We start from the raw sequence: 27962 nt of genomic DNA on the forward strand, positions 1-27962 counted from the left end.
TTCCAGCAACAAAACCCCAAAACGTTTATTATATACATTTATACAAATTATAAGAATGCGTGAACATTTTTTAGTGTTTTTCCTTTTTAAGAAACCGAGAAGACGCTACCCCACAAAACAATCTACACACATTTTCAAATAGCGTGTGCCATAACGAATGAGCACAAAAATAGGACCAAAAAATAAATAAAAGTTTCAGAAGTGAAACAAACCGTCTTGTTGTTGCTTTCTAACTGCAATGTACAAGCAAAATGTCTTTTTTAACTTAAAAAAATGGATTTAGTCAAATCAGCCTGTGGTTAGTGATTCCTTTTAAGGTGTCATCAGTCACTTGTCCTGTTTGTTGAGGAAAAACTGCAGCGCAGATTCCCACTGGTCTCGAGGGAAGCGATTGGGCAACTCGCAGAAATCCAGCTGTTCGAGTGCTGCACGCGAGACATAAAAGACACGCGTATCGTAAATGTACCGTGAGAGTGTATACGAGTCATAAAACACGAGAGTGGGGGAGAGACATTGGGACACTTTTAGGGATCTTCACCTTTTATGATGGACTGTTTTTGTTATGCTAATATTAATTAATTAGCTACCATTGACGATGATAGAGGTACAATCATGTGCTGTGAATTTTAAAGAAATTATCGCCAGTCCAGCTCCGTCAATGGTAGCCAATGCGTTAACTGTGAATATGGATTCAGTAAAATAATTGGGATGAATTCAACAAGTGTTCATAGTTGAGTGACTTACCACTTGGCCTTGTTTTCCCGTCACATGGTTTCTCACTGGTAGGACAATCCTATGAATTGATGCAAGAACAAAGTTAACATTTCAGTTATAGCAAAATAAGCAAAATTTACAGCAAAAGAATGAAAATCTGAATTAACAACTCGCACAAAATGGCCTAAAAAAATTCTAGCGCATTTTTATGTAAAAAATAAATAAATAATAGTGAGGCAAACAAATACAAATAGTTATGTTTGTTTTTAAATGACCAAAAATAGTCACTTCCCCCGATAAATGTCTTTAAGCAGCAACTTTTGAATAGCGATCTACTGTAATGACCACTGTCCCTAAAAGGGTCAATTGAAGACAGATTGAGAGCGATGTTGTATTCCACAAAGTTAAAATGTGGGAGTTTGTACAGAAATCTGTACAGAGGGGGGCAAATGATCTTTCATTTCATATACTAGTCTCCGGAAAGGTAATGAGTCATGCAATCCCGTCCTTCCAGGTTCCCCGTAAGGAATGCTGCCAGGGGCCAAACGTCACAATGAGACGGCGCGCATTGTGACTTTGTTTGAAAGCAATGACAATAGCTCGTCTCCTTGTGAATGGCGGGTTAATCGGTTTCCAAACAGTGGTGCTCGGCTGAGTGTTGTCAGAGGAAGATAAAGGAGACAAGGTGTTTGTCGGCGGCGGCGGCCTAAATCCACCCACTGAGGAAGCCATTCGTCTTTGTGAGGACGCCGCTTTGCTACACATTGACCGCCAATGGCTAGGAGCGGCGGGTGTGTGTATTTGTGGCTTTTTAAAATCGGAATGAGTGATTTTTACCTGAATGAATGTGGCGAGCAGCACGCAGCTCATCTCTTGCTGCAAGATGACCTTGTTGGGGCCGTTGTTGTAGCAGGCGGAGATGAGTGATGGGAAGAGAACGCGGATGAGGCGCGGGTGGCTAAAGTATTGGAAGGGCAGCTGACAGAGTTTTTGCAGAACGCTGGGCTGCCGGCCAGACTGCACAATCGCCTGCAACACGCAACATGGGCAAGAGTGGGAATTTGACAGGTGAAAATACTTTTTTAACCACATGGATTTGTCTGCATTAGACCGAAGTACATTTAAAAACATATTTGCTATTTTTGTTTAACTTTTTAAAAAAACTTTGCTGGAAAAGGGTCATGACTAGAAACTTTTATGCCCTCGGTACAATCACATGATCAGAAATTGAGCCGGAATGCGTCATTTTTAGAGGATTGCAATCATACTATGTTCAAATGTGAGGGTGCCTAAAAAATACAACATGAGGCACCCTCACAATGATTTTTTCCCCCTAATAATCCAAGTTTGAGTACTAAAGACAGACAAGATAGCCAGGTCAGCGTAACTGCCGCTAGTAAATCACCATGTAAATCTGCCACTGAAACAACACGCAAACAACCATTAGTAAGACATGTGTCAGCAGCAATTAAAGGCTATAAAACAAAAAAATGGGAAGTTTGTCTCGTCCTTTGCAGTGGCTGTAATGAAAGAACGCCAGAAGGGGAAACGTGATGTCACCAGACTTCACCTTTCCACAGGCATTTCATCCCGAGGTTGGAGGTCAACAGAGTAAATCCAGACTACAGACACCAAGTGCAGTGGCATTATACAGGTAGGGGCCAATGAAAAGATCAGTATGGGGTCAGTGTGTCATAAATTAAGAGACTAAGACTAAAAATATGCTCAAATAGGTTTCTCTTTTGATAGTGTGCTCACAGCTCGAGCAGAAGTAAAAACTGAGGGATCATTCATCACTTTTATCAGCGCAAGGTGAAGCCTCTCAGGACCTGCCCTCTGCGAACACATTCAAGGAGACACAGAACAGGCTTTTTCTTATCGCTGCCTGTTTACAGAAGCCCAGCAGAACGCGTCAAATCCAGGGGGTGCAATAACAAGTGTTCTGTCTGATGTGAGGAGCTCATCGCAGTTGACAGTACCAATTGTAAACTTGGGAGAGATCTTGTTTATGTCAAATGCTTTATATCCAGTTTAAGTTGTTTTTTTTTTCAAGGATTTTTTCATGGTATGCATCAAATTGTTGAAATGAAAAGAAAACTGTTTTTTTTTTCATTTTTTTAAAATTTACTATGGATCAAATTCAATTTTAGGGGCTTTTGAGTTTTATTCCTGCACCTGGTTAGGTGTATACAAAGTTTGACTGAAGTGGTTTAAGAGTGCAGAGAACTATGAAAGGTTCAATTCCAACAAGTTCTATAATTCAATAAGAAGGTTTTTTTTACTCAGGAATGTGGGACTCACTGGTCAAATTCATCCACTAATGGGGAAAAAAAAAGCTTTAAGGTGTTTTCAGAAGCAGTGTTGCTTATTTTCAGTGTATGTAGTTTTGCTCTATTTGTGATACTTTTCACTCAATCCTAAATTGTAAGTTGGAATGGTGCCCAAATATAAACTGGAAACAACTTTAGAGGGAGTTCGGGTCTACAACCAAGCGTGAAGCTCATGCTCAAAGGAGGGGAAGTCAAGCAGAACCAACAAAAGTGAATGTTTGGGGTCAAACATTTGAGAATTGGGCTAAAACTGAGACGTACATAGTTTTGATAGGGGTCATCACCGAGTATTAAGATTGTGGGTTCAATTATGTCCAAGAATGCTTGAGAAGGACAATGAATACAAGACTGTTTGAAGGTAGTTGTAGTGGTAGTATACAATGTTGCACAGTCAGTATTACTTAAATGGCCTCATTGACAAAGACAGGGGTTCATTCTCAGGAAAGTTTTCACAATTTTCTTTGTGAATGTATGTCAATTTGCTGTTAGCATCAATATTACAAATACCAATATGAATAAAATACTTTGTTTTTCATGCCTTTGTTAGTTTAAATTATGAGATGATGTTTATTCCCAATCTGAACTGAATTATCTTGCATTAAATGTATATATTTTTTACTAAAATTAGTTTAAAATGAAAAAAATACATTTTCAGTTCATATCTTTTTACGTGTGTGGAAAAAAAGAAACTGGCAAATGCATCCATTCTGGAAAACTAAATGCTTTTTCATTATACCTTTGTGGTTTAACTCATTTTTACACTTGCATGACAGATCAAAGTCTGAGGTTATGGTGATGACAGTTTTCCTCACTTTTACTTCCTATGGGAACCTGGTCTGAATTGGAGTCTAAACTTGTATGTTCTTTTTCCCTCATTGCATTCGAGGTTCTGTAGAGTGAAGCCTGACATCGCACACACACACACAAATCAGGGCCTCTGGCCAGAGAAAGAAAAAAAAACACTCAACATCGTCAGTGTTCTGTTCTTTCTTAAGCCCAAAAAGCTGTCGATTTAAAACAGGGTTGCTTTTATGACGCTTCCATGACATAACTTCCTCACTGTCCACAACGACAACAAAGAGTGTGTTAAACTTAATGTACTGGAACCCAGACTTGGAATGCTAGAGCGAAAAGCAGTTTAAAGACTATATATACTGCAAACTACAACCATAATAAACATTTACCACAAAATACCAGTAACAGTGTCAACCAAAATGTATGTTGTACCAAACTGGTACACTTGAATTAGGCAGGTTGAATCTGATTTGGGATGTCACAAAAAAACAAAACAATCAATGCGTCTGGACAACCTTCTAACAACTTCCTAGGGACAAGAGTCATATATACAACGTATACTATAATACTGATAAGACGACAGAGTAGCACCACAAAAAAACAACAAAGCCAAGTTGGCCAGATAACTGTTTACAAGCGTTTATCCAGACACGCATCAGCTCCTATGTAAACCACCTTTAGACAAGGAAATTCCAACAATGCAGACATTGACATAGACACTCCAACTTGACTTAAGGGTAATTGTCGAATGTCTAGGAAAAGAAAAAAAAGCTTGCAAGTTTACCCAATAAAATGAGCAACTGTTGTCTGATGTCAGATATTCCTGATATGAATCCCACTGTGGAATGATGCTGAAGAGAGCACAGTACATAGGACAAGGGGAAGGGAACCTATGGCTCGAGAGCCACATGTGGCTCTTTTGATGGTTGCACCTTAGCCCTTTGCTAAACTGTGAGCTAAAATAGGGAAACCGCTGGTGACAGGGCTGAGATACTATGTCTAGAGCTGCTATAATCTTCTTTTTTAGTTGCATTAGACTTCATTGATGAGCAACTGCATAAGAATGTTGTCAAAGGTATATTTTTTCCACTTTAAAAGTGGTGAACTGAGAAAAAAAAGGCACCCATTTACCTGTATTTTGACTTTTTCAATTCAGAGTATGTCTCCCAAAGAATAACACAAGAAAATATGAATTGTTTGTGACTCTCTTCGTCAAAAAGGTTCCCGACCCCTGACCTAGGACAATTACAACCTCGGCGTTTTCAGAGATTAACAAGGGAAAAATATTCTTGGGTTCACTGAATCCTTAAAATCACACCATACATGGATAAATAAAAAAGCAAAATGAATCGCTCCCCGTCTAAATGCACTGGACCGTCTATGTCAGCCAATGATTTAAACGAATTGCCCTTTAAAGGGTTAAGTCAGGTTGGACCTGTGTTCACCCTTGAAGTTGAGTGTAAATCAGACTGTGAACAATCAGGCACTTTCCTGCCAGTCAGTGGAGTGAGTGTCTGTCTGTCTGCTTTTGACTGGCTCTGTTTACTCTGCCGGGCGATACAAAGTGTAACAATCCCCGTCGTTGGCTCCCTGCGGTCTGAGCGAGTTGCACTTAGCCCGCGGGCAGCGAGAGCTTGCTTGTCTCGGCAGTAATGTGCTGCTGAAGGGAGCGTTTCAACAGCAGGTTAGCAGGAATTACAGGCCTAAAGATCATGCTCGGGCCTGGAGGGCAGAGGAAACGCCCTCTGAGAGAATGGGAAGAAGAGGGATGACCCCCACAGATAAGGACTTGCGTGTGGGATATTGACACAGAGATAATATCCAGTTTGTAGGATTCTTGCTAGCACTTACAATTTTGCAAGAATATACATAAGGGAATCTGAGGAAGATAAACATCTGACATGGTTTGATTCATAAATCCTTTAATGCTAACTTTGAAATTAACTCTGTTTTCTTGCCAAAGCGACGTGTGTGTGGTCATTTTTCCACGTAGGTTGGAAAAAAGTTGTCTTAACGTTCAAGTAGAAAATGAGCATGCTGGAATCAGGTGGGTTAACATGTCAACAGTTGCCAATGACAGTTCTGTCAGTTCAAAGATTCCGCAGCTCATCGTCTTGGATGAGTCACAAATGAATCACCAGATTTGAGCGCAAGGATTAAGTGTGCATTTTTCGTTACAGGACAAGAGGAAGTAGAGTTTAATGTCAGCTATCATCAGATAAGTTTGTTTTTGTCCTACTTGATTCTGTAACATTTCCACAGACTGGTCTTACAGACAATGAAACATATGGCTACATGGTTCAGTGGCCCCCACGAGCAAGACTACATATGTTCCACCGCAATGGCTTTTTGTCTGACAAAGTGAATTATTCATGCCCCTTGAGCAGGGGGGGGGGATACATCAGGACGTATGCTTCAAAGTTCAGCTTTTTATGAGCGGCTTCACTTCTAGAGCACACATATAAACAAAAGCCGGTGTGCCGACATTGAATCAGCAGCGACGGCGACCGCACGAGACTCGGCTGGAGTTGCTTTTGTGCTGTGCCAGTGCTTACATTAGCCGGAGAAAAGCTCAAGCTGCTCTGAATATTCTCTTCGACGCCATCCATCTTGGTGCACAATTTAATAGACGCGTTCCCACAACTGGATGACTGGCAAAGACGATCCCCTACTTGCCGGTTGTGTGGGAAATTGGAAACCAGACGACCTAGAGTTACCAAAAACTCAAACCATTTATTCCTTCTCACAACCTCTTTACTGAGATTACACTGACCGAGGGCAAATGATTTTACTTCGAATGAGAAACCCAAATAGGGTCATGCTAGCCTTCAGGATGTTAACAATTTTATGTGCACATGGATAGGGAATAATCTGTCACTCCCAATACTTAATCATCGGGCCTCATTCAATTATTCAATGTGAAATGCAAATTGGCTCGGAGATTCTGTACATTAAAATAATTAAAACAATACGCTCAAAGGAAAGTCTGAATGTCCTGGTAGAGGATGGCTTTCATTCAATTGGAAAGATGTGGCTAATTAGAATCAGTAATCCGCCTATAAATTGCTAAGAGGACCTCAACGATGTGTCAGAGGTCAGAGGCTTCTATCTATGCCAGTCGGTCTTAACCAAATCAGAGTGCAGCCAACTGTGGCTGATCAGGGGGTTGCTAGACGGACCACGCATGACAGCCAATTACACAGCAGCCAGATTTGCTGGTGCACATCACTTCCATAGTGTCACATAAGTGGATATAAGGCATAGATGTGCATGCTGTCTGGAAGGATACAATGGGTCACTGTGGGTGCTAATAGATGATACAGAGATCATAGGCAAAGAGGTGCACAGAAATATATCTTAAAATTGATGTTTTTTTGCTACGGGCAAAAAAATTGTTGGACCATGTGATCATCAAGATAGGTTAATTAGTGGAAATAAAATGTAATTGAAAAACAAACCCCTAAATTGATCTACCATGTTTCTATTTGTTGTTCTTAAATAAGTGGCCAAAAATATTTCAAGGCCTTTCAGAATCGTTTATAATGCAGAAAATGACTTGGCAAACTGAATTTAAACCACTTGGTAGTTTAAAAGTGTTCATTTTCTTAATTGCATTGGTAATATGCACAGCCTACCTCAACATTGTTAGTCATTACAAAACATGAGCCATATGAAAGCTAAACATTAATACTTTTAAATAAATAAATCATTTTAAATCACTTAAGTTTAAAAAGGAGAAACAATATATCAGAAACCACTTTAAAACCAAATCTATCGTAGTTATGCAGCCCTCAACTCAAATTAAGCATTGCATTTGTGTTGTTGCTGGTAATAATTGTGAAGGTGGTTTGTCTGCAGAGCTCATTTTAGCTGGAAAATATATATATATTTGCCTTCAGATAGTTTACCTGGTTGTCCGGGTGATTGACAGTGAAGTATCCGACACAGATGATGACTTCGTGAAGCAGGTTTTCAGCCGAATGCTGGGTGCAGTACCAAAGCAGCGAGCTGACGATGTGACGGAAAGCGAGTGACAGGCCCTCGGCTCCTAGAACAGTCTGGAAGATTGCCCACCATGTTAGCGTACAGCGCAGTCAATTAACTTGAAGGGCCTGTGACTAATATTACCAAGCCCTGCACGAATGTTATAACAATGCAAAGTAATAAAACATTTTATATGTGTTACTCGTGGGAATTTGCTTGGTAGAAAAGGCTCCAAGCAGGTTAAACACCATAAAACATCCGAAAACCGGCAGGGAAATGAGATGAGAGGAGCAGTTTGCTGACAGTATTTATCAAACATGCCAGTGTGACAAAGCACCGAAAGATCTTCACAACTCTACTCGAGAGTTTGAGCATCGTAAATGCATTTGACGTTAAACATGTAAGATTCAAAACTAAGCTTAAAGTCCGTTTTTCGTCAAATGTAGAAATCACAGTAGGTAAGGTGATTCAGTAGTATAAACACTCCAAAGCAATGTGAAAAACTGTGTCATGTACATCCCAGTTTGTAGTGCTAATCACTTGTGCTCATCCGAACTGCTGACCCACTGGGAACTAATCAATCCTACCACCAGGCATCAGGTCAGAGGTCATCTACGTTTATGTCCATGGGTCACCTTTGTCCTGAGGAGAGAAACTCCATTTCTAAAGGACATTAAGATGGGAGCCGGCGTAAACCAGATCAGGTTTACAAATGTATTCAATCAAGAAGGGATAAATGTTTGTACTTGTCTCGATTTCTTGGGCTAATCATTGATCTATTGTTTAAAGATTTTATGCTGATATGAGGCTTTAGTATTTCTCAACAAATTTACAAAACATGAGAGCCTTGCAGAACCTATTTGCTTTTTCGATAGCATGAACGTGATAAACCAATACAGTTTTATGATTACTAGAAATCTATACCATCCTTGTAGATATACCTGGAAGGCAGAGAGGTCAAGCAGGGCAAAACTGTTGAGGAAGCGGATGCCTTGCAAAGCCACCTGGATGACCCCGTGGCTGTAAGGTTCCTGACTTTGAGAAGATGACTCTGGCAGGAAACTGTGCAGCAGAATAGAATACAGCGTGTGCACCACTCCCACTAAGTCAGTGGACTGCAGAAGCGCCGTAAGTCCAGTGGGGTCCTGCCGTTTGTTGTCAAATATACTGGACCCTCTAAAGATCAGGGTTAGGGTTAGGGTTAGACAAGATATGCAGTGTCAATAATGCTGATGTAGACACACAACTAGATTTTTAACAAGTGCAGATATTCAAAGGATTATATTAAACACATAATATAGCTAAAGCTTTGAAAATATATTGTTGACAGACTGAAGTAAAATCATGTTATAATATATAAACTTGCATATTTGCAAGGCATTTATTTTAATACATCAAATCAAATAGAAATGAGATTGTCACTAGTAACGAGGTCAGGTTAGGACTGCAATGTCTCCACAGCAGCAGCCGTGATTTGCAGTCAAGCTCAGTGGAACGTGAGTGACCCCTGGAAGGAACCCACAGTGCATGCTGATACTTGATGTTAGCCAACAGGCCTTGTGAGAAGTATGCTGCGATGCTAGAACACAGCCTCCTAATGTCATTATAATCCCCAGACAGAGCAACTGGCATGCACCAAATATTCTACATGGCCAATGAACAGTCTTTTACATGAGGCATGGAGAAGCCCTGTTGGCTGATGGAGCTGTGAATGAAATTTCATAGGCCTAGATGAATGATATTTTGTCACAACTTGGAATGTAGTAGGTATTATATTGATTTAAAAATACTGTATATATAAAATTGAGTTCTGAGCTCTGAAATGACTATTTTGTCTATTTTCTCCATTTAGATACAGTAGTAATTATTGCGTATCTTTTACTGCGTGGGGTAGAAAAATGATGGATTGTTTTTTAATCTTCTTACACCTGCTAAAAGACTAGTGACATGTCAGCATTCTGTTATTCGGCACTAAAGTGAGGCCAGCCATGGAAAATATCTTAAGCTAATAATGCTATTTGATATCAATATTTAACATAACCTAAATGCATTAAGTGCATTCCTGGTAATGCGTGACATCAAAGCACATCTAGCATCAGCTACTGTGGGCAATGTTTCTATCAAGTGAAGAACTTTGGCACTGCTCTCCGTCCATTGGTGTGACTGTATGCTTAGCCTCTGTCAGCAGCACCACTGAACCTCTCTTTGGGGGAGGTCACCATGGCACATGTGGGTGGGCTCCCCCCGAGCTGTAAGCTAAGGTTTATGGTGAGTGACAGAGAGCTGGGTCAAGTAGATGCCTATCTCTATCGCCAGTAAAGACAGCTTAGCTAGATGGCTGGAGGAAACGACCTACCGGCTTATTGCAGAGGAACCGACCGACTATCTTTGTTTGCGTAACCATGAAAGTCGCCTTTAGTGATCCTTGTTACATTCTTGGTCATTAGATTTGAAAAGTAACCTAAGAGAGCGAAGGACATGCTTACCGGCCAGTTACGACAAAGCACAACTTGCACATGCTGTGCAACAAAGCTGACGCTTGTTGAAGGAAAGCAGACATCTTGGGGTGCTCATCCACAGGGCTTTGGATGGATAGGAAGCAACCATACAACTTGTCAATCAAACCCATGTTGACCACATAGCTGTAAGAAACACAGAGAGGAAGTGAGATGAGCTGATTGAGGACATTATGGCCTAGTGTTCTCCTAAACGTGGTACAAAATAAATTCTGAAACTCATTGGGGGGGAATGCATCTTGCATTCTTCCACATCTTTGCAATGGAAAGCTGACACCTCACCTAAGCCCTCCGCCTACTACTGCTATTGCTGTGATATCTCCAATTTGTCTTTGCCAATGGCAGGTCTCATGATCATGTTTCCCCGTGGTCTTTCAGCCACAAATCACTCCTAATAGTGTAATTAGCTGGCTGTTGTGGCCCATGTGCCAGCTAGAATTTGGGTTCTTGTGTCTACTGACCTCGAGCCATCTTCCTACATCTCCATTACACCTAAAAGTATTATAATACACTGCGGCTCCCATGATCATTGGCTTTGTGATTTAGAGATAAGATCATTTGTTAATCAAGGAAATGAAAACAAACTTTTAAGAATCCAATTCCAATTCTGTAAAGTTTGGTGTGAAGAACCCAATTGAACAAAAACCTTGTGACGCCATACTTTTAATGCTGTTTTCACCCCTCTTTCTCTAGTCAGTCACTATGCCCCCCCCCCCTCAAAACAGGTGACAATGCCCATATTCAATTGCAGGCCATTTGACACTTGAACCCATTTCAATTGTTATGACTTTTTTCTTCTTTCACAGAACGACTTTGGCTGAAAGGATCCATCCTCACATCGACTGCTTTGCTCAACCTCTGCTCAATGTTTGACAAGCTGCTTGGTGGTCACACTTGCCACTTGGCGCCGTGTGATATGAGCCCGAAATAAAAACATTTATGACAATGACAAGGTCTAAAAGCACTGGAAGGAAAACTGAGAATGTGGTAATAAGCAGAAAGGAAATTGTGAGCTGTTTTACGTATGATATATGGCACGCCATAATGAGAGTGTCAATGCGAAAGCTAAAAATGTTTTGATCTTTTGTCCTTTCTCACTTGCTAATACATTACAGAAGGCAGTTGAGGTAACTCCTCTGCTGATACTTGGGATTAACTCAGACGACGCCATTTTTCTCAAGGCCTCCCGTCTCCAGGGTTACGACTAGGTCAGTGGATGAGAGTGGTGGTTCCTTGCAGCTGCTTCAACCAGATGAATCATGGCTTGTGGGAGGGACGGTGCAAAGGACGCACTCTCCCAACGGCTTCTTCGTGGGGCCAGGCCTGCCTTTCCTCATATGCTGCATTTCTGCATCAATTCAGAGGCTACCTCCTATAGTCCAGATCCGCATGGTGAGCTCCAACGCCAGCTTCAAGGGGACCTTTCAAAGCCCTGCAAGTGCTTTTTGTTTACGCTACTTTGTGCCCCCCTTAGTAAGTGATCCTACTTGAAATGTGTTGCCCCCTTGCGCACAAAAAGTTGGATATAGTCCAGGATACACGCTCATTCTCACACTACTCTCGTTTTGACAAGACACCATTGGTCTTTTTCTAAAAGGGCTCACATTTTGTCAGCTAATATTTCACCAGACATGCTATTGAAGATTCAGGCGATGACCGACATTCAAACCTAGTGAAGACGATGTCAAGACACAAAAATGAATTGGTGAAATACCTGATTAAATCTTGCGTACGAATGTTGAAGGAATCGGTGGCACAGTTCTTGGAGACCTTGGAGTCTGGGGATGTAATCAATGCGTTTTCCCCTTTTTCTAGCTCAGAGGTCAGTGGCGACAGACAGGCTAAGATGGTAGCGGTGGTCTTCAGTAGATTGGTGGTAAAACCCTCAAACACTTGTTTGTTAACGCTGCGACCAAAAATGGACTTGTCTTCATCTGGCACATAAAGCTACAAGACAAAAACAGAAAACAATTACAGCTATTTGCAGTAATGACTAAATCTGTTACATTTGATATAGTACAATAGAATAAGTGCTGTGAAACTTCACAAAAATTAAAATCTCCAGCAGAGTTGGGAGCCAAATCCAATATTTTCTGACCGTGAGTTGGTGAAGCAGCAGGTCCATGAGGAGTGCAATCTTGTTGCTGAATAATACATAGGAGCAGTTAAGGGGACATGAAGAGCAAGTGTAGAAGTAGGTGTTCACCGCCACACAAAGGGACCTAAGGCAGCAAAAAGGGAAATTGTGAGTACTATACTATCAAGAACGCCTTAGGTACGTTTCAATGACATAGTGAGAATATAAGTCCATTTGAAGCTCGTCATATAAGAAGTCCTCAATGCAGCATAGGACAATCCGAGTCCCATTTTGGCTGAGATTTTGCAGCATTTATTTTTAACTGCAGAGATAAAGCTGTCTTTCTCAGCATTTCCCTGTGGCCCCAGGGCATCATCTCCAGATAAGCCTGTCAGCTTGCTTCTGTATTATGTGTGCTTTAAAACAAACTCCAAGTAAGATAAGTGATTGGTCCCTTTGCATTTAAAGCTAGCTACTACGCACACTTAAAACTCTGTTCAGTTAATATTTCCTGACTTCATATTTTAGCATGTGTACGAACTGCACATTATGGGGGGAAATCTGTCTCTAAACCTAAAAAAACAGGCCATTGTGACTTGAATTAGTAAACATTTTGATTGCTATCAATGCCTTCACATCTACTGCTAGTTTTCAGTCAACACTGGCATGAAAAAGGAAAAATTCAAAAAGGATAAGGTTAGAATTATTTCAGACAGACATGTAAGAGTGTTTTCATAGCACATTAGTACATATATCCAGACTAAGATGGTAACATTACCAAATTCAATTTTTTTCTAAAGATATCTATCTATCTAGGCCTCTGGCATAAAAATCCATCCACGTGACTGCAAAGGTAATGAGCATGCAATTGATTTGTAATACATCTTATCAGGCCTGTCTTTAGTCATCTTGGAACAAGTGGGGAGTCTATCAAAGACATGTTTGTGTTATGCCCTTACACACTTGTACAATGAACCCTTGCAATGATCTGTCTTTGGTTTCCTCCTATCTAATTGGGACCTAATGAAGCTGACACCTGATAGGGAAATTGCCAGGCAGGGCGACCGATCTCAGTAGTCCTTCGTGACGGCTCAAGTCAAAGATTTTGCCAGACAATTTGTTAAAGTGCCACATCATTTTGTCTCATGTTACGTAAACGTATTGTCTTGGGAGTGGTGGCCACATTCTTTCAGTTGCACTTCCTTACTGGTTCTGATTGGGGTTTTTTTCATGGTCCGAAAATTGACCATAACAAATTTGTTGATTGGTTACTCATATGAGTATCTATGAATTTAAAAGTTATAATGTGGATGAAGTTTTGATTCAATTGTTGGAGAATTGTGAATGAGAGAGGTAGAGGATTATGAAAGATCAGATATCACTGATCAGCTTTAACCCTGATCTGTAGCTGCTTGGGTGGCCTAAAGGCTTTTGTATGATCGGGTCAAGGTGTTGGAAGGTGACGTTAACTGAGATTCCTATGAGATTTCCTATTAGCATATCTCTCATGTTCTTCTTAAGTGAATGGGCTAGACTGAAACAATTCAAAGTTTTCATTCAATAACGAATACAATTTAAAAACTGGACAATGACACAATAATCAAATTACCACGTCTTTGAGGTTTGTGAAAATGTGTTCCAACTTGAAAAAAAAAGATCTACACAGACAACAAGTGTGCAAAAGGCTCTTTTTGTCACAGCCTTGATTTATCTACCCTGAGATCTGTGCTCCTCAAGTCTCACATTTCTTACTCTCTGTACGCTTCCTATGTGAGCAGTCAAGCTTGGCTAGAGTAAACCGGTAGAAATCTGACCAACTTCCAGATCAGGTTGAGTCACTGCCTCTTAAACAGGGCAAAATTGTGTTGGGGAGAAGAATAAGAATCCTAAGCCAAAATATAAAAGGCAAGGAGGAAATCCAGTTCCTTATGCTGTCAAACAATCCATTCATTCACTGGTATCTAAATGACATTTAATTTGATTCTGCTGCTGATCATTTTGATACCCTCACTGCTTCCAGGACATCGACTCTGGTTGTTGCCCCTCACTGGCTAAGGTTCGAGGGGGTGGGGAAATGTGATGAGCCGTAACAGAGCGTCATGCACACACTCAAACAAACGATGGAAAACATCCTGAAATAAAGCCACAGGCATAAGGTCTAATTTCACAGGATACACCAAGTCATATGAGACAAGAGGTGCAAATACAAATTGGGTTAACACGTGCATACGAAGCCTCCAACACCTTTCCATGAAGGCACCGGATCAATTTACCATGACGACATTATATTTAACTTTAGTTAGTATTAAGTACTGATTTAGTATATCATAAAAAAGTTCCAAAGAGATTCACGACATTGTTTCTGCCTTTAGAAAGATAATGATAACTGCTGGGTTACGACTTTCCAGAACTACACTGTATTAGGTCAAGAAGTGATTCTAAATCTACTCTTGTTAAATAATTAAAGGTAACAAAAAGTCTAAAATCGCTTAGCATAAGTCAGCAGAGTCCTACACCACTCTAGTCAACACAGGATTGTGCTAGGAAATAAGTAGAAGTTTTCAGAGGAATTAGCTCATTAATGTAATGGTAACAGGATGGAATTAAAGTCCCTTGGGAGACATGTATGCCTAAAGCATCACTTTAGTTGCGTTCAGTTTTTGGTGGTAAAATTGCTCTGCTCATCTGGCAAGAGGAGGCGATCAATATGGTAGCATCTCTTGTAAACAGATAGCATAGCACACTCTCGGGCTCTTGCGCCCACATTGTGGTGCATTAGGAATTGAAGACTAGTACAAAGTAGATGACGTAAAGTGACAAATAGACAAATGGCAATAATTCAGACTCACTTGGAATGCTGACATTGCAAAACTACAATAAAATTATAGTATTCTACTACAACTCATTTTCAACTGGTTTGAATATTTTAATGAAGTCGGAGTTACCAGTAAAAAGGTCTGAGAAGCGACCAGTAAAGCACAATTTAATTTAAAAAATATATATGTAAAGCCTTCGATAGGAAGTGCTACGAAAAGAGCTTTGAAAACTTACTGCTATAAACATTCTCTATTTTGGAAGACTGGCAGATTACATACTGGTATTCCTATTGTTGGGGATGCTTAATCATAGATTTATGTGCACTTTAGTGGTAGCAAAGAGAGAATCAAAACATGATTCACTTCATTATTAATTTACAAAGAAATGTCTTGCTTAGAATTCCCTCTGATTACTATGATTGATGAGAGCCTTGAACCTCCCCAAAAATCAATAGACAAGTGATGTCCTTTAAAAGCCTTATAAATAAAATAATTTCTCCATTAGCAAGGATTCAGAGACCACTAAATGCTAATGAATGGAAGAGCGAGGCCATTTTGCTCCATTACAGAGTTCCACTAGCCAATAAGGCTGCCTTTCTTAACATATCACCGAGAAGCCTCAGCATAAGCAAAGCCCCACAACTCAAAAATAGTCACCATTCTGGTAGATGGGACACATTGGAGAGGTAACACAAATTAAATGGAAAAACGGAACGTCTTTGTGATTTCTCTGACCACGTCATTACCCGTTGATAATGAAGTTTTAAGTATATTTACTGAAAAATCATCAAGCAGTAATTAAGTAGGGTTGTGGAGATCATCTTAATAAATTAAAGCAACTGGAAAATAACAACAGCAAATAAAGAGTTTGAAATTACTAAAAGGATTCAATCTACAAAGTCAACAAATACATTTAAGTTTGGCTTATAATAAATAAAAAAATATATAATAACAAAGACTTACCCTAGTGATGCCACCATTAATATTTCAAATATTGCTAAACATCAAATGTTTTGGGCATAACTAAAGGAACCAGCTTTCAGGCAATACATAAAAGTATTGCAACTAAACAAACCCCCTACGTATGGTCAAGTGAAAGTAAATTGAAAAAAAAATGGAAATAAAGTGGTGTGAACATAATAACTTGGGTTTAAATCACAATTAATTGCACATTTTTAGATTACAAGAGTAAAATTGAAATGTAATACTAACTTGTAAGGAATACGGGGAATGGTGGTAGGTGACGACGCAGCAGTGACGACCTGCAGGATTTGCTCCAGAGCTGATAGGCCGCCGGCCACTTGAAAGGCTACTTGGTCTGCAGTGTTCTATAGACAAAGGTACACAGTAGAGAGAAATTTAATTGAAATTGTGGAGGTCCATGGTTCAATGTACAGTCCATCTTTAGTTCCTATAACATTTGGGAGCTGATGACATCATTGCAATGAATGGCCTTCATTGGCAAGGTACACACCTAAAATAAATCAGTCCTTGCAATAGCGAAATGAAAAGGGCAGAAAATTGTGATATTTTTCTAATATGGGTGGATTGCAAGCAAAAATGCTGTAGGCCCAAAGGAGCAACTTTGCATGACTTCAGCAAGCAGTGTTACGCTGAAGGTCACCCCTCCTCCTAATGAGGTTACAAGCTCCTTAGTGCAATGACAGCAGTAATATCCAACCACTTCACATCACTTTTGTTCGCTAGATGGGAAGTTGCCAACAAGCCTGAACACATTGAGAGTGAAGTGCTTTACAGAATTACAGATAAGCTCTTTATCTGTCACCCATGACAACTGAGGAGGCAAATAGTCCTCGATTTCAGTGTCACGTACAAACAGAAAACTGAAAAAAATCTTTGTTTGACAGAAACATTTAGACCAAGATGCATGAAATAATAATAAAACATATCCCAAAGACAGTTTGAGCAGTTTCTATTTCCTTAATTATCACATCAACAAGCCTACCTATAACATTCTCGGCCAAATATGAGACAGCTCTCTCGACGCAAGTCAATTAAAGAGGATTCTAAAGGCTGAACGGGATCCACCCAGTTTTCTGTAAACTAGACAAGATAAGCTGGTATCTTCTGATGACAGATTTATCAGCTATTAAGATTGAATGAAACTGAATGCAAAGGATTACAGCTAAACCTACTCCTCCTGTTTCATAATAGCCAGTCATGTCTACCTTTCCATTTTCTTGTAGGCAGTATTTCAATTAAATAATCACATTAAAGAATGAAAATGTAATTAAAATTGCTAAGTGCCAACATATGTCTTACCAATTCATTCTTAGTATTAGTACTGTTAGCATACCGATTAATTGTAATTCACTCCACAAGAAATTGTGGAGCAGTCATTGTCCCCTTCCATTTATTTGGATCAATTTAACCCCCAAATCGATATTAGCAGTAAAAGAGGAGTAGCTAATTTATCTTTCCTTAACAGGGTGGCCACTAAAGGCCAATCATTAAGACCCAAGTTGGATAGACAGCTTCTGAATAATACAAGAAGGAGCATCTTATTCAATTACTGTCCAGGGTCAACTATTGTTACCCCAGTTGATGGTAAGGCTGCAGCAGCTGCTAATTCCTGCAACAGTCTGCAACAGTCCAGCCAGATTGTATTTTGTAGTACAGTCTCCACCTACCAGACACTTTAATTACATGGAGATGAGGTACCGCAATGCCCTCGCTAGTCCATCCTTGTCAGCAGATGGACAAAGAAACGGTCAAGTTCAAAGATGTTTCTTTCTGTGAAAGGCTAAAGGACCCTGATTAAATGTAGTTGTTCATACAATAAACAGCAGATATCAACTGTTGTATCGTTGTTGTAGTCGGGGATATTTAAGACTAACTATTCAGCCTGTAAAAAATAAATATTAATAATAAAAAGATACACTGCAGGGTTAAAAGTGGGGGTTAAAGTAGCGAGAAGTCTGAAAATGATGGTAAATTAAGCGAGAATCATCACTTTAGGATTAAATGACGTTCCGAGCTACTTTAACAGACTCATTGGATTAAAAAACTAAACACAGAAGTTAAACAAAGCGCTTCAGTTTGCAATTCATTTTACCTAGCATAATATTTTAAATTTTTCATTGAGATGCTTAGAGTGCCAAAATATTAGGGTCTTAATCCATGCCTTTAAATGATGTATGAAATAAAAAGATATATATACAGCATGCTTTAAAGCTATTTTGAATCCTTAAACATACTATTTTTATATCTGAAAGTATAAATTCCTAATGAAGATGGACATTGAAAGAAATCCACCAACTTTTGCTGTTATTGGGCGTTAGCTATGTGCTGTCAATCTGACATTACCAAAACACACTTTCAAAGTTCAAACTTTGCTGATGTCTATTCTACACAAGGAGGCCCTGACAGCAGGCAGGCATTGGAAATGCAAATAGTGCCAACATTTTCTGGTACTCACAGCTTTGCGCCCTTGACATATCTTTACAAATTGAATATTTTTAGACAGGCTTTAATTGAAAACACTAATAAACACTTTGACTAGTAGATAATAATAATAGGGAAAGAGTATGTGGAAAAAAAGGAGCAGAAAATTGGGAAATTTCACATCTCAATCATGCACCGTACAGCTAGAATTAGGTTTGACACAAAATAAACCATTAGAGGCCACAGAGGGAGAAACAAGTAAGGGTCAGAGAGATATGATGCGTAACCTCGTGAGCAGTATGGGATGGAGAGAGAGAGGGGTGACGGGGTGGGGCCTAAACGGCAGTGCATGAGAGTAGTGTCGGGTGTTGTCTACAGAATTAGCGGAGAAAGTGGAGACTGAATCAGATATGGGGCAGAAAAACAAATCTGTAGGTGAGTCAGTGACATGAGAGATGCTTGTTAGGTCAAATAATCTAAACGGTCCCGATTCGTAGGGGCCAGACAGGCATGCTGACGGAGACTTTATTTATTTGTCTTTGTCCAGGGATTAGAGAGGAAAGTGCTTCCCTGACTGTCTCATTTGCCAATCATGCTTTTTCATGGCTCAATTTCTGTGAGATGGTAGAAGCCAACTAGACCACATCTAGCTCTAAAACTGTGGTGAAAACTAGATGCTGGATTCACAATTTTTGTTGCAACACTGGTGAATGGAGCACATCTTCAATGGCCCACTGACCTTTCACCTGATGTTGACAGTGGGCGGAGCATAGAGGAGAGTTCTGGTGTAGTGACAGCTTGTGAGCTACTTATATCACAGCTGATTCCTCCTCTCTCCTTAGAAGAGGTTTTGCCAGCCAGTATTTCTTTCTAAACATCCCTAGGGAAATAGGATAATAGCATCTCCGGCTATCCATGTTCTCTCTGATGGGTCTCCATAATGTTGCTATACTGACGCCCACACACACAAAGTGGGATGGTATAATTGTGCAATCCACAACTTGACAGGAAATTTATGCCTCGTTATAGGAAGTGGGGCGTATATTTTCCTCATAATAAACATCCTGGCAGGTGTTTTAATGGCTTATGTCTTTTCATATTAATGTTTTTTTAAGTGTGGAACAAGTTTCAAATGAACTATATTGGGAAACCTATTCTATAGATTGTATATGATTCACCTAACTTTATTCTTTTCACTGAAGCAGATTGAGAGTTAAAATATATCTGTTTAACCAAAAACTGTCAGTTTCAGGTGAAAAAAGGACTAAATACCAATTTTCCCATTTGGGGGGCACATATATCTAGAATATTGAAAGGCCTATATAAAAAAAAATGCGCAAAATATTGTGGTGGTCCATAATAATGCATTTTAGGATGAATAAGAATAAATTCTGAGTGTTTGGCATGAATATGGTCTTCAAAAATTCAGCTAGCCATTGTCTAAGACTCTAAGCCATTGGCGTCTGAGTAGGACAAACCACAGACATGGGGACAATGCTCACTCTCGTGCCAGGAAGCACCTCTATTGGTACCATGTGCACAATCAAAACACAGTTAACGTGGTCTTCATTAGCCAATAACCAAAGGCAAGTGGGTTTAGAGTAAGTGATACTTGGGAGGGTGAGACAGAGGGAGCCGAAGCCAAACATAACTAATGACCGAGGAGACATTCGGAGCGTCTGGCATGACCCACGTTCAACTCCAGACAGTTTAAGCGACAGACACGAACGCCAAAAGAGAAGGAGTAGTCTTTAGTGTCACCACAAGAATGGAAAAAAAGTTTAAAAGAAAAGCTACTGGATGTTAATAGGTTATAAGTACTTTTTTTTAATCTATCGCAGTCTTTTGTTTAAGTTACCTGTTTCTCCAAGATGCGACCAATCTCTCCTAGTGTTCGATCCAGACCGGATACTTTGTTGTTGGCCCACTGACCATTGTCTTGGCCCTGTAGTTGCTTTAAAAGGTCCTTCACAAGGCGCTGCAACCTGAAAATACAAAATAACCCAAGGCCGGAGGTATATGCTTGAGTATCAGTATAAAAACAGCTTGCAAATAACAATATAGTATTGATTCATTAACCAAGTTGATAGAAACCTGGAAAAATGGAGGCGTCTTAAAATGGACCCAGTTATTTAATGTATATTCTTCCTTATCAAAAGACTTCATATTAAAATACTGCATTAGAAAGTATCCATAATTTGGCCAAGAGAGAAGCAAGGATACTTTTCCAATAAGCATTAATCGTTGGAAACAGTAATTAACTCAACTTAAGGTAACCTCCCTTAGAGACTGAATGAACAACTCTGAATCAACTGTCAAAATAATCACAGACGTACAACACAGCGGTTTTCCTAATATTTGAGCATAGAAAATAAACAGTTAAGATTAAAAAAGGAATGCACTTACTTAGCCTTGTACGGGGAATCAGGAACTTGTGTCTTAGCGTCTTGTGATGTCTCGTATTGCTTTGCTCTGCGGGGTTTAAAGTAAAGAAAAAGTTTAGGAATCTTTGAAGGAAATATGCTTGGCCTTCCAGAAAAAGCACACAGCGAATGGATGTGTGAAAGGAAAGAAAATGTTGGAGCCCATGTTGTTTATTTGGCCTGTCAACGGAGCGGCTGGCCCAAAATTAGAAGACAGCAATGCTGATCTCAGAGAAGCAGTATTTTGCTGGCAGTGACTAAAACCAAAATTAAAATCATGTTAAGTCGCCTCACGAAACTCAAAGGACACAAAATCCTTGTCCTCAGAAAAGGCAAAAATATTAGAACAATATTCTAAAATATTTTTACGGAGGTGTGGACAACCTCAAATAATGAATTATACAAGTAGTCGAGCTTATTAAATCGTTTATTCCTACTTTTAGCAAAGTTACGAGAGTGAGCAAATTAAGAGACATTTTTATGTTGTCTTAAAACCTTAATGTTCAATGGTCAGGTTGATATCATTTAGGTTTTAGGGGTTGCTGTGTTTTTGTAATGGCCTTTGGGGGAGCTCCTGGCTTTGAATGCAAGTCCCAGCAGGGCTGGTGAGGGAATGACAGAGAACAGAGACGAATCATGTTGTCACTTTCTCAACACCACAAAGACTCACAAAGGCCAGAAAGCGCCATTGAGACTAGTCCAAAGAGCCACCCTGCCTGTGGTGTTAAAGTGTTCTTTTATAAGCACTGACAAAGTTGACATAAGATGAAGAAGTTTCATATTAATGCGTTATCAGGCTTGCTTGTCACCAAATATGCAGCATGACACACAAAATATCTGCAATTGATTGATTTTCTTACAGTGACATGCACGAAGAAAACATACTACTCTATATTTAAAAAATAATTAAAAAAAAACCCTACTACCACACCTGAAACGCAAATGAAAACACGTGCACACAAAACATTTAAAAATATCACGAAAAAACTGAATAAATGAAGAAAGGAAATTTAGCATAAAGATTAAACTTTAAAATTCTAATATTTCAAATTGTAATGCCGCCAAACTATAATATGAAGGGGAAAAAACAATATTATTCCTTTTTCCGCCAGCACATTAGAGTATACATCAGCTGAGGTTCAGATTCTGCCACACAGCATAGCACCTATTTGTTTATTAGCATTGATTTTCTCTGATGTTTCATTTAAAAATCAATACCAGAAAGGAAGAAAAATAGGCAGGGCTCACACATGCTTCAACATACACCCCGTACACAGAGCAATGTGGGCAATGGCAGGGCAGCAATTTGGAGAAAAGCACTTTCCAGGTGGAAGACCAGGCCCAAGAGACCGATTTGCTATTTTGCCGGGCAATCATTGAAAGTGCCCATAAATTAAGGTCATTAGTGTTACCTTGCACAGAGTCAGGATGCACCTATCATGTTTTTCTATCTATGCAAAATGTCCGGCAACACTTTTGTCCTCTATGTCTGTAAAGACCATGGTGAAGGAGGAAATTAAAAGTGATAAAACTGAGTAATAGGAAAAAGAAGATGATGACCTGGAGTTCATCCTGGCCCGGAGTTTCTTTGCCTTCTTGCGTGCTTTTAGCCTCTCCTCGCTATCCTTTGGACTCTCGGAGGAGACAGAACTGTCGGTCATGATATCCACAACGTATTTCTTCAAGGAAAGATGTTCCTGAAGTACACAAGAGTGGATTGTCATTATAAATATCCAAAAGCCAAACAATTAAGTAGAGCTGTTGCTTTGACCAATAGATGGTGTAATGCACGTAACCCAATTTGAGTGATATGCTGCATGTGCTAGAAACTAATTACCTAGTAATTATATTTTCATCCATCACCCTCAGAGGATGGCCCTAATAGAAAAATGGCTTGTATTCAATAGTCAAACTAAACCAATATGTTGGATGGCATAGTGATTGGTTGAAAGTGATTCTACATTTGCTGACTTAACGGAGCGCTTTACTAAAGTGGGCCATAATATACATTTTCACGGTCAGAAATAAAAGTTTAATAGGAGTAAATTGTAAAATGACAGATTACTGATTCTGTAGATTAGTTGGTGAGTTTTAAATTCAAATTGATCTTCACAAGTGTTATCTAAATTTTAAATTATTTCAGAAAAAGGTGAGCATCCATACTAGGAGTGGGGAAACTATTCCATAAAGGACTGCTGTGGATGTGGGTTCTCATTAGAACCCATCAAGAGGGCACTTTTTCACCAATCTAATGTCATACAAGTGCAATTAGTGGATAGTAGTTAGGTGCTTCTTGGTTCAAAAGAAACCTCTTTGGTTAAAATGGTGGATCGGTTGAGACAAAAACCTGCACCGACCAATGTCTAAAACCTTCCTTAAACTTATATGTCAATCATGACTCCTAAACTTTAACTTGGGAATCTTTTTAGTGTTCCTGCTACTCATCTAATGGAATTGTTTCAATAATACATTAAAAAAAATCATGCTGCCAGGCAGCTGTAGATGCTTTAGACAAATACGGATACAGTTATAACAATAAGGGCTAGGATAAACTCAAAAGCAATGTGAATGTTTGAGACTGCCAATATGTTGACAGACAGGTGTCTAGTGTTGAGCCATTATCACAAAGCGGCAAACAGACTGAACTGAAGGCTGCGGTGGCGCACAATACCGCATATATTGCCTCTGGTGGGAGAAACATGACCTGCCTATAAACATCCCTCCCTTTCTCTGGACAGAGCTATCACAAATCTAAAAAGACAACCCACACAAATGCACATTCAATGGGACATGTTCACCCAGCGCTTCTTTTGTTGCTTACAAAAGAAGCAAGCAGCTAGCTTTCCATTTGGCGTTAAGCAAACAGCTGAATCTCATGTCGGGTACTCCATGATAAGTGATATGACACTGGATGGGGTTACAGTCTTCAGATGGGTTGCATGACATTGTTTGTATCAAACTACATCCTCTGGATGACATTTCAGCAGGGACAAGTCATAAATCCAAAGATGACACTCATGTTTAACTGAAACTATTCTTCGTCACTGTATAATTCCTCGCCGGAAAGGTGGCGGGTGTCAGATTTCAAAACAGCGAAGTGAGCGAGAGAAGGACTTCAGCTGGCACTCTTGATATTTCAGCAAGGTTCTCAATTTGGGCTCCATTGAAAGAGCATCAACCAGACTTTCAGGACTTTTTGGTTCCTGTGGGAGGTCATTCTTTTGTACATGTTTTTGTATACTAGCTGTCTCTTTGCAGGACATGATTTCCTGTAGTTACCAAAGTATAACGGAGATGAAAATTTATGGTATCTGTCTGACAAAAGCCGTGTGCCTTAGAAGCATAATAAACCAAGGTATCACATTAGGCAGGTCACCTTTATAATTTATGACTGTATGCAGGAAATCAAGACTTTTTCTAACCTTAATATTGACATCTATGTACTTTTTCATTTTTTTAAAATGTGTTTTCATAAGAACGTTATTCCAATACATGCTATTAAAACATGAACACCTTTATTAGCACCACAATGTTTACCAACAATTCCATTGTCTATGTAAATTTACTCGAAAATAAACCTGATTCTAATTCACCATTGCCATTTCAAATGCAACAACCTGACCTGCGTTCATTAAGGAAATACCTGAGAGGAGTGATGGCGGGTAAATCAATTATTCTCTGAAGATGGAGGGGGGCATAAGAAAAGCTTTGAATGAATGAAAGAGTTACTGGGGCCAAAGGTGCTGCGTATAGCACCAACAGTTGTCAGCCTCACAATGAGCCGCGCTGAAAAGCCAATCTCATATTGCAGCCTGAGAGGTTAACTTGCATTAATGGGTTGCAATCGCATAGAAAGCGCACAATGCCCCCCCTCCTATCCCACCAAAAAAAAAAATGTGATGTCACCCCCTCTACTGGAGCACTGAACCCTGACTGTGTACATTTCAAGGCCCATTTGCAATGGCACAAAGCCAGCAACAGAGCCGTAGTGGTGTATGAGGGAGGTGTATAAACAATAATAAGCATGTCATAAAAGAGAGTCGTCTGTCTCTTTGTCCACTTACAAGAGACAACCGACTGGGTGACAATATTAAAGAGAATAATAAACTTGTGTGTGTCGTATGAAGGGTGATACGCACCACTTCCTCGTCGGAGAGCTCCCGTCCTTGGATGCTACTGCTGTCTCGTACGGCCTGTTGGTGCCTCTTGCCCTTGGTGTGGCTAAACAGGTGCACCTCTGAGGTGATCTGCAAACACAAGCACAGTGGTCAGAGGTCGCCACTAAGGACACCGTGAGACTGAGAAAGGAAAGGGGTCATCAGAGCCCCACAGGATGCTGGTGAAATGATACACCCCTTGGTTGTTTTTTGCCAATAGGACATGACCTGCTACTGCTGAACCTCTCAGGGAAAAGCACAAGTATATAAGCGGATAAATAAGTGTATTACTTTATTATGGTTACTATGTGCGATAATCTTTCATTTTGAGTGAAGCTAAGTCAACATATGTGAGAACACCAGACTTATTTGATCTAAAAAAAAATATTATAATGAGTGTTGACAACATTATGTAATTTAAGATTTTTTTGTTGGTTAAGAATATAGTTAGTAAATAAAGTTAATAGAGTATTAAAAAAAGTATGGATAATATCTAAAATGAGTGATACCTTTCGCCAAAATAATAAGTGGAAAGCATTGAAGTGTATAAATAATGCAGGCCTGACAAATGGTAACCTGGTGGAATGCTTCATGACACTTTGTGTCTGAGGTCATTTAATTAAGTGCTTCTTCCTGTGGACCTCTTCCACATCCCTTGTGTCAAATGTTACACCAAGGTCAATCATCAGCTCAACAAAATTCACTTTGAGCAATGGATGGCAGGAAACCTATGGCTCGGGAGCCACGTATGGCTCTTTTGATGGGTGCATATGGCTTTCTACTAACCTGATAGGTAAACTATGGAAACTGCTGGTGAGAAAGTGCAGGAATAGGAGCGTTACGTTGGTATTATGGCATTGACAATACCCCCAGCGCCCTATAATAATTATTTTTTCATTACACTACTCTTTTGGATGGATTTTGTCAAATGTTGTCAAAAGAATTCAGAGTCTTTTTGTACTTTAAAAGTGGTAAAGTGCCTAAAAAAGGCACACATTTTCATGTATGTTGACTTTTAAAGTCAGAGCATGGTCTTAAGGATTAACATTTTAAAAATATGAAAAGTTTATGGTTCTTTCCATCAAAAAGATTCTCAACCCCTACCGTAAACAGATCACGATGACAAAAAAAACATGATGTACACACCACAACAGAGCAGAGTGAGCACTGTTTCTTGCGCTCGTACGGCGTGAGTTTGGGGGCGTAGTCCGTGTTGGCATGTCGACCGCTGCTGAGTTCGGCGGCCTTCTCCTTCCTTTGCTCCATTTGCTCCATATGCCTGCGGCTGCTCTCGTCATGCTATGGAAAAGCAAACAACGAGCCAGGGGTCGGCTGAGAAACGGGGCCCTTTCGTGGTGTCTATTAGAGAAGCAAAGTCACTTCTATATAAACTTACCTTCATTTGAATTTTCTTTTGCAGCTCCTCCATGGCCTCCTGTTGAGCTGCACTAAGAGCAGCCAGACGTTCTTCTCTGTCTCTGCAGACATTAAAATCGGTTTATTTGATTAAAACCCAAAGTATCATTCTTGGGAAGGGTTAAAGAGGGTTGGGACTTAATGTAACCCTACGAAAAGAATAAATCTATTAACCTGGCCCTCTCCCGTGCGGCGTCCTCTCTTGCTTTCTCTTTTTCTTGCCGCTGCTGTTCAATACGAGCCTCCTGTTCCTTACGCCGTACCAGCAGCTCCTCCACACGTGCCTGCCGCTCGGCTTCGAGGGCTCGTTTACGCTCCTGTGTTCCGTAAAAGGGAGCGTCCGCTAAAGACATGAAATTGACAGTAGAATTTAATATTGTGCTTTTACCTGTACAGCTTCATCTCTGGCCTGCTTCTCCTCCTGTCTTCTTTGCCTGTCCTCCTGAAGCTCATTGAGGCGTTGCTCATATTCATTTAACTTTGCTAGGGCATCGTGTCTCTTGTTTTGAGCTTCAAGAGTATTGATGAAAGCTATTTCATTGACCTGAATGGGGCGTAGAATTTATGACAGAGAAATTGTTTGTCACTCATGTCAATATGTAATATTTTTTTTATGTTTTCTGAGTCACCACTTACCTTGGCCTCTTCCTCTTGGGCCTTCTTCACAATAGCTTGGAGTTGGAGCTCTCGTTTTAACTCGGCATGCAATAGCTTTTCCTCCATCATCTTCCTACGTTGCTCCAACAATTCTTCTTTCCATTTTCTCACCTCCTTTTCCTACAGAAAGGTAAATACATTACTCTCAATCAAACATATTAAGTTCTATTTAATCCATAATGTAAAAATCAACAATGTACATGAAACTGAGAACTTTACAGTGGATATGTATAAAAAGGTTAAAAAACTCAAAATGCAAGTCTACCCATTTCACTGGAAAGCTTCAGTTAAAAAAAGGTGGAATACAAAATTACACAGAGTTCTGTTAGTTGTAATTTTAAGTGTTATTAAATATGTTTAATAAATGTAAATCTTTACCAGTAGTATGAGGCAGGATTTAACATTTTATGAACACTGACATTATCAGTGGATTGCCATCTGATCAGCATGTTTTCACTCACTCTCTCCAGAAGTTTCTGCAGCTTGAGCGTCTTCTCCTCTCGCAATTTGTCCCGCAGCTGCTGAGCCTTCAGCTGTTTCTCTTCATGTTTTTTCTTTGACTCTGCAATAGTCCTGTCAGAAATATGAAGATAAATCATTCAACTTTTTGTTACTGTGACTTGACACTGCTTTGAGCTCTGATAAGCCCTGAAGGCCCATTGAGGGACTAGA

At 39.8% G+C, this 27962-nt stretch overlaps 1 protein-coding gene across 1 annotated transcript in view; it reads right to left on the reverse strand.

Moving 5' to 3' along the window:
- Positions 1-27962, reverse strand: part of scaper (S-phase cyclin A-associated protein in the ER) — a 33643-nt gene continuing 5681 nt past the window's right edge. Inside the window, exons 10-28 of the mRNA XM_077710781.1 lie at positions 27752-27863; positions 27270-27410; positions 27022-27177; positions 26808-26950; positions 26614-26695; positions 26364-26516; positions 25200-25307; positions 22621-22757; positions 21044-21109; positions 20496-20622; positions 16445-16560; positions 12438-12561; positions 12054-12286; positions 10310-10465; positions 8765-8999; positions 7748-7897; positions 1552-1743; positions 745-793; positions 1-425 (exon numbers count right to left, since the gene is read on the reverse strand). Of these exons, the coding sequence (XP_077566907.1) occupies positions 328-425; positions 745-793; positions 1552-1743; positions 7748-7897; positions 8765-8999; positions 10310-10465; positions 12054-12286; positions 12438-12561; positions 16445-16560; positions 20496-20622; positions 21044-21109; positions 22621-22757; positions 25200-25307; positions 26364-26516; positions 26614-26695; positions 26808-26950; positions 27022-27177; positions 27270-27410; positions 27752-27863 (2578 nt within the window). The 3' untranslated portion in view covers positions 1-327. The remainder of the gene's footprint in view (positions 426-744; positions 794-1551; positions 1744-7747; positions 7898-8764; positions 9000-10309; positions 10466-12053; positions 12287-12437; positions 12562-16444; positions 16561-20495; positions 20623-21043; positions 21110-22620; positions 22758-25199; positions 25308-26363; positions 26517-26613; positions 26696-26807; positions 26951-27021; positions 27178-27269; positions 27411-27751; positions 27864-27962) is intronic.

Source organism: Stigmatopora nigra, chromosome 2 (genome assembly GCF_051989575.1).
Source record: "Stigmatopora nigra isolate UIUO_SnigA chromosome 2, RoL_Snig_1.1, whole genome shotgun sequence".
Classification (NCBI taxonomy): domain Eukaryota; kingdom Metazoa; phylum Chordata; class Actinopteri; order Syngnathiformes; family Syngnathidae; genus Stigmatopora; species Stigmatopora nigra.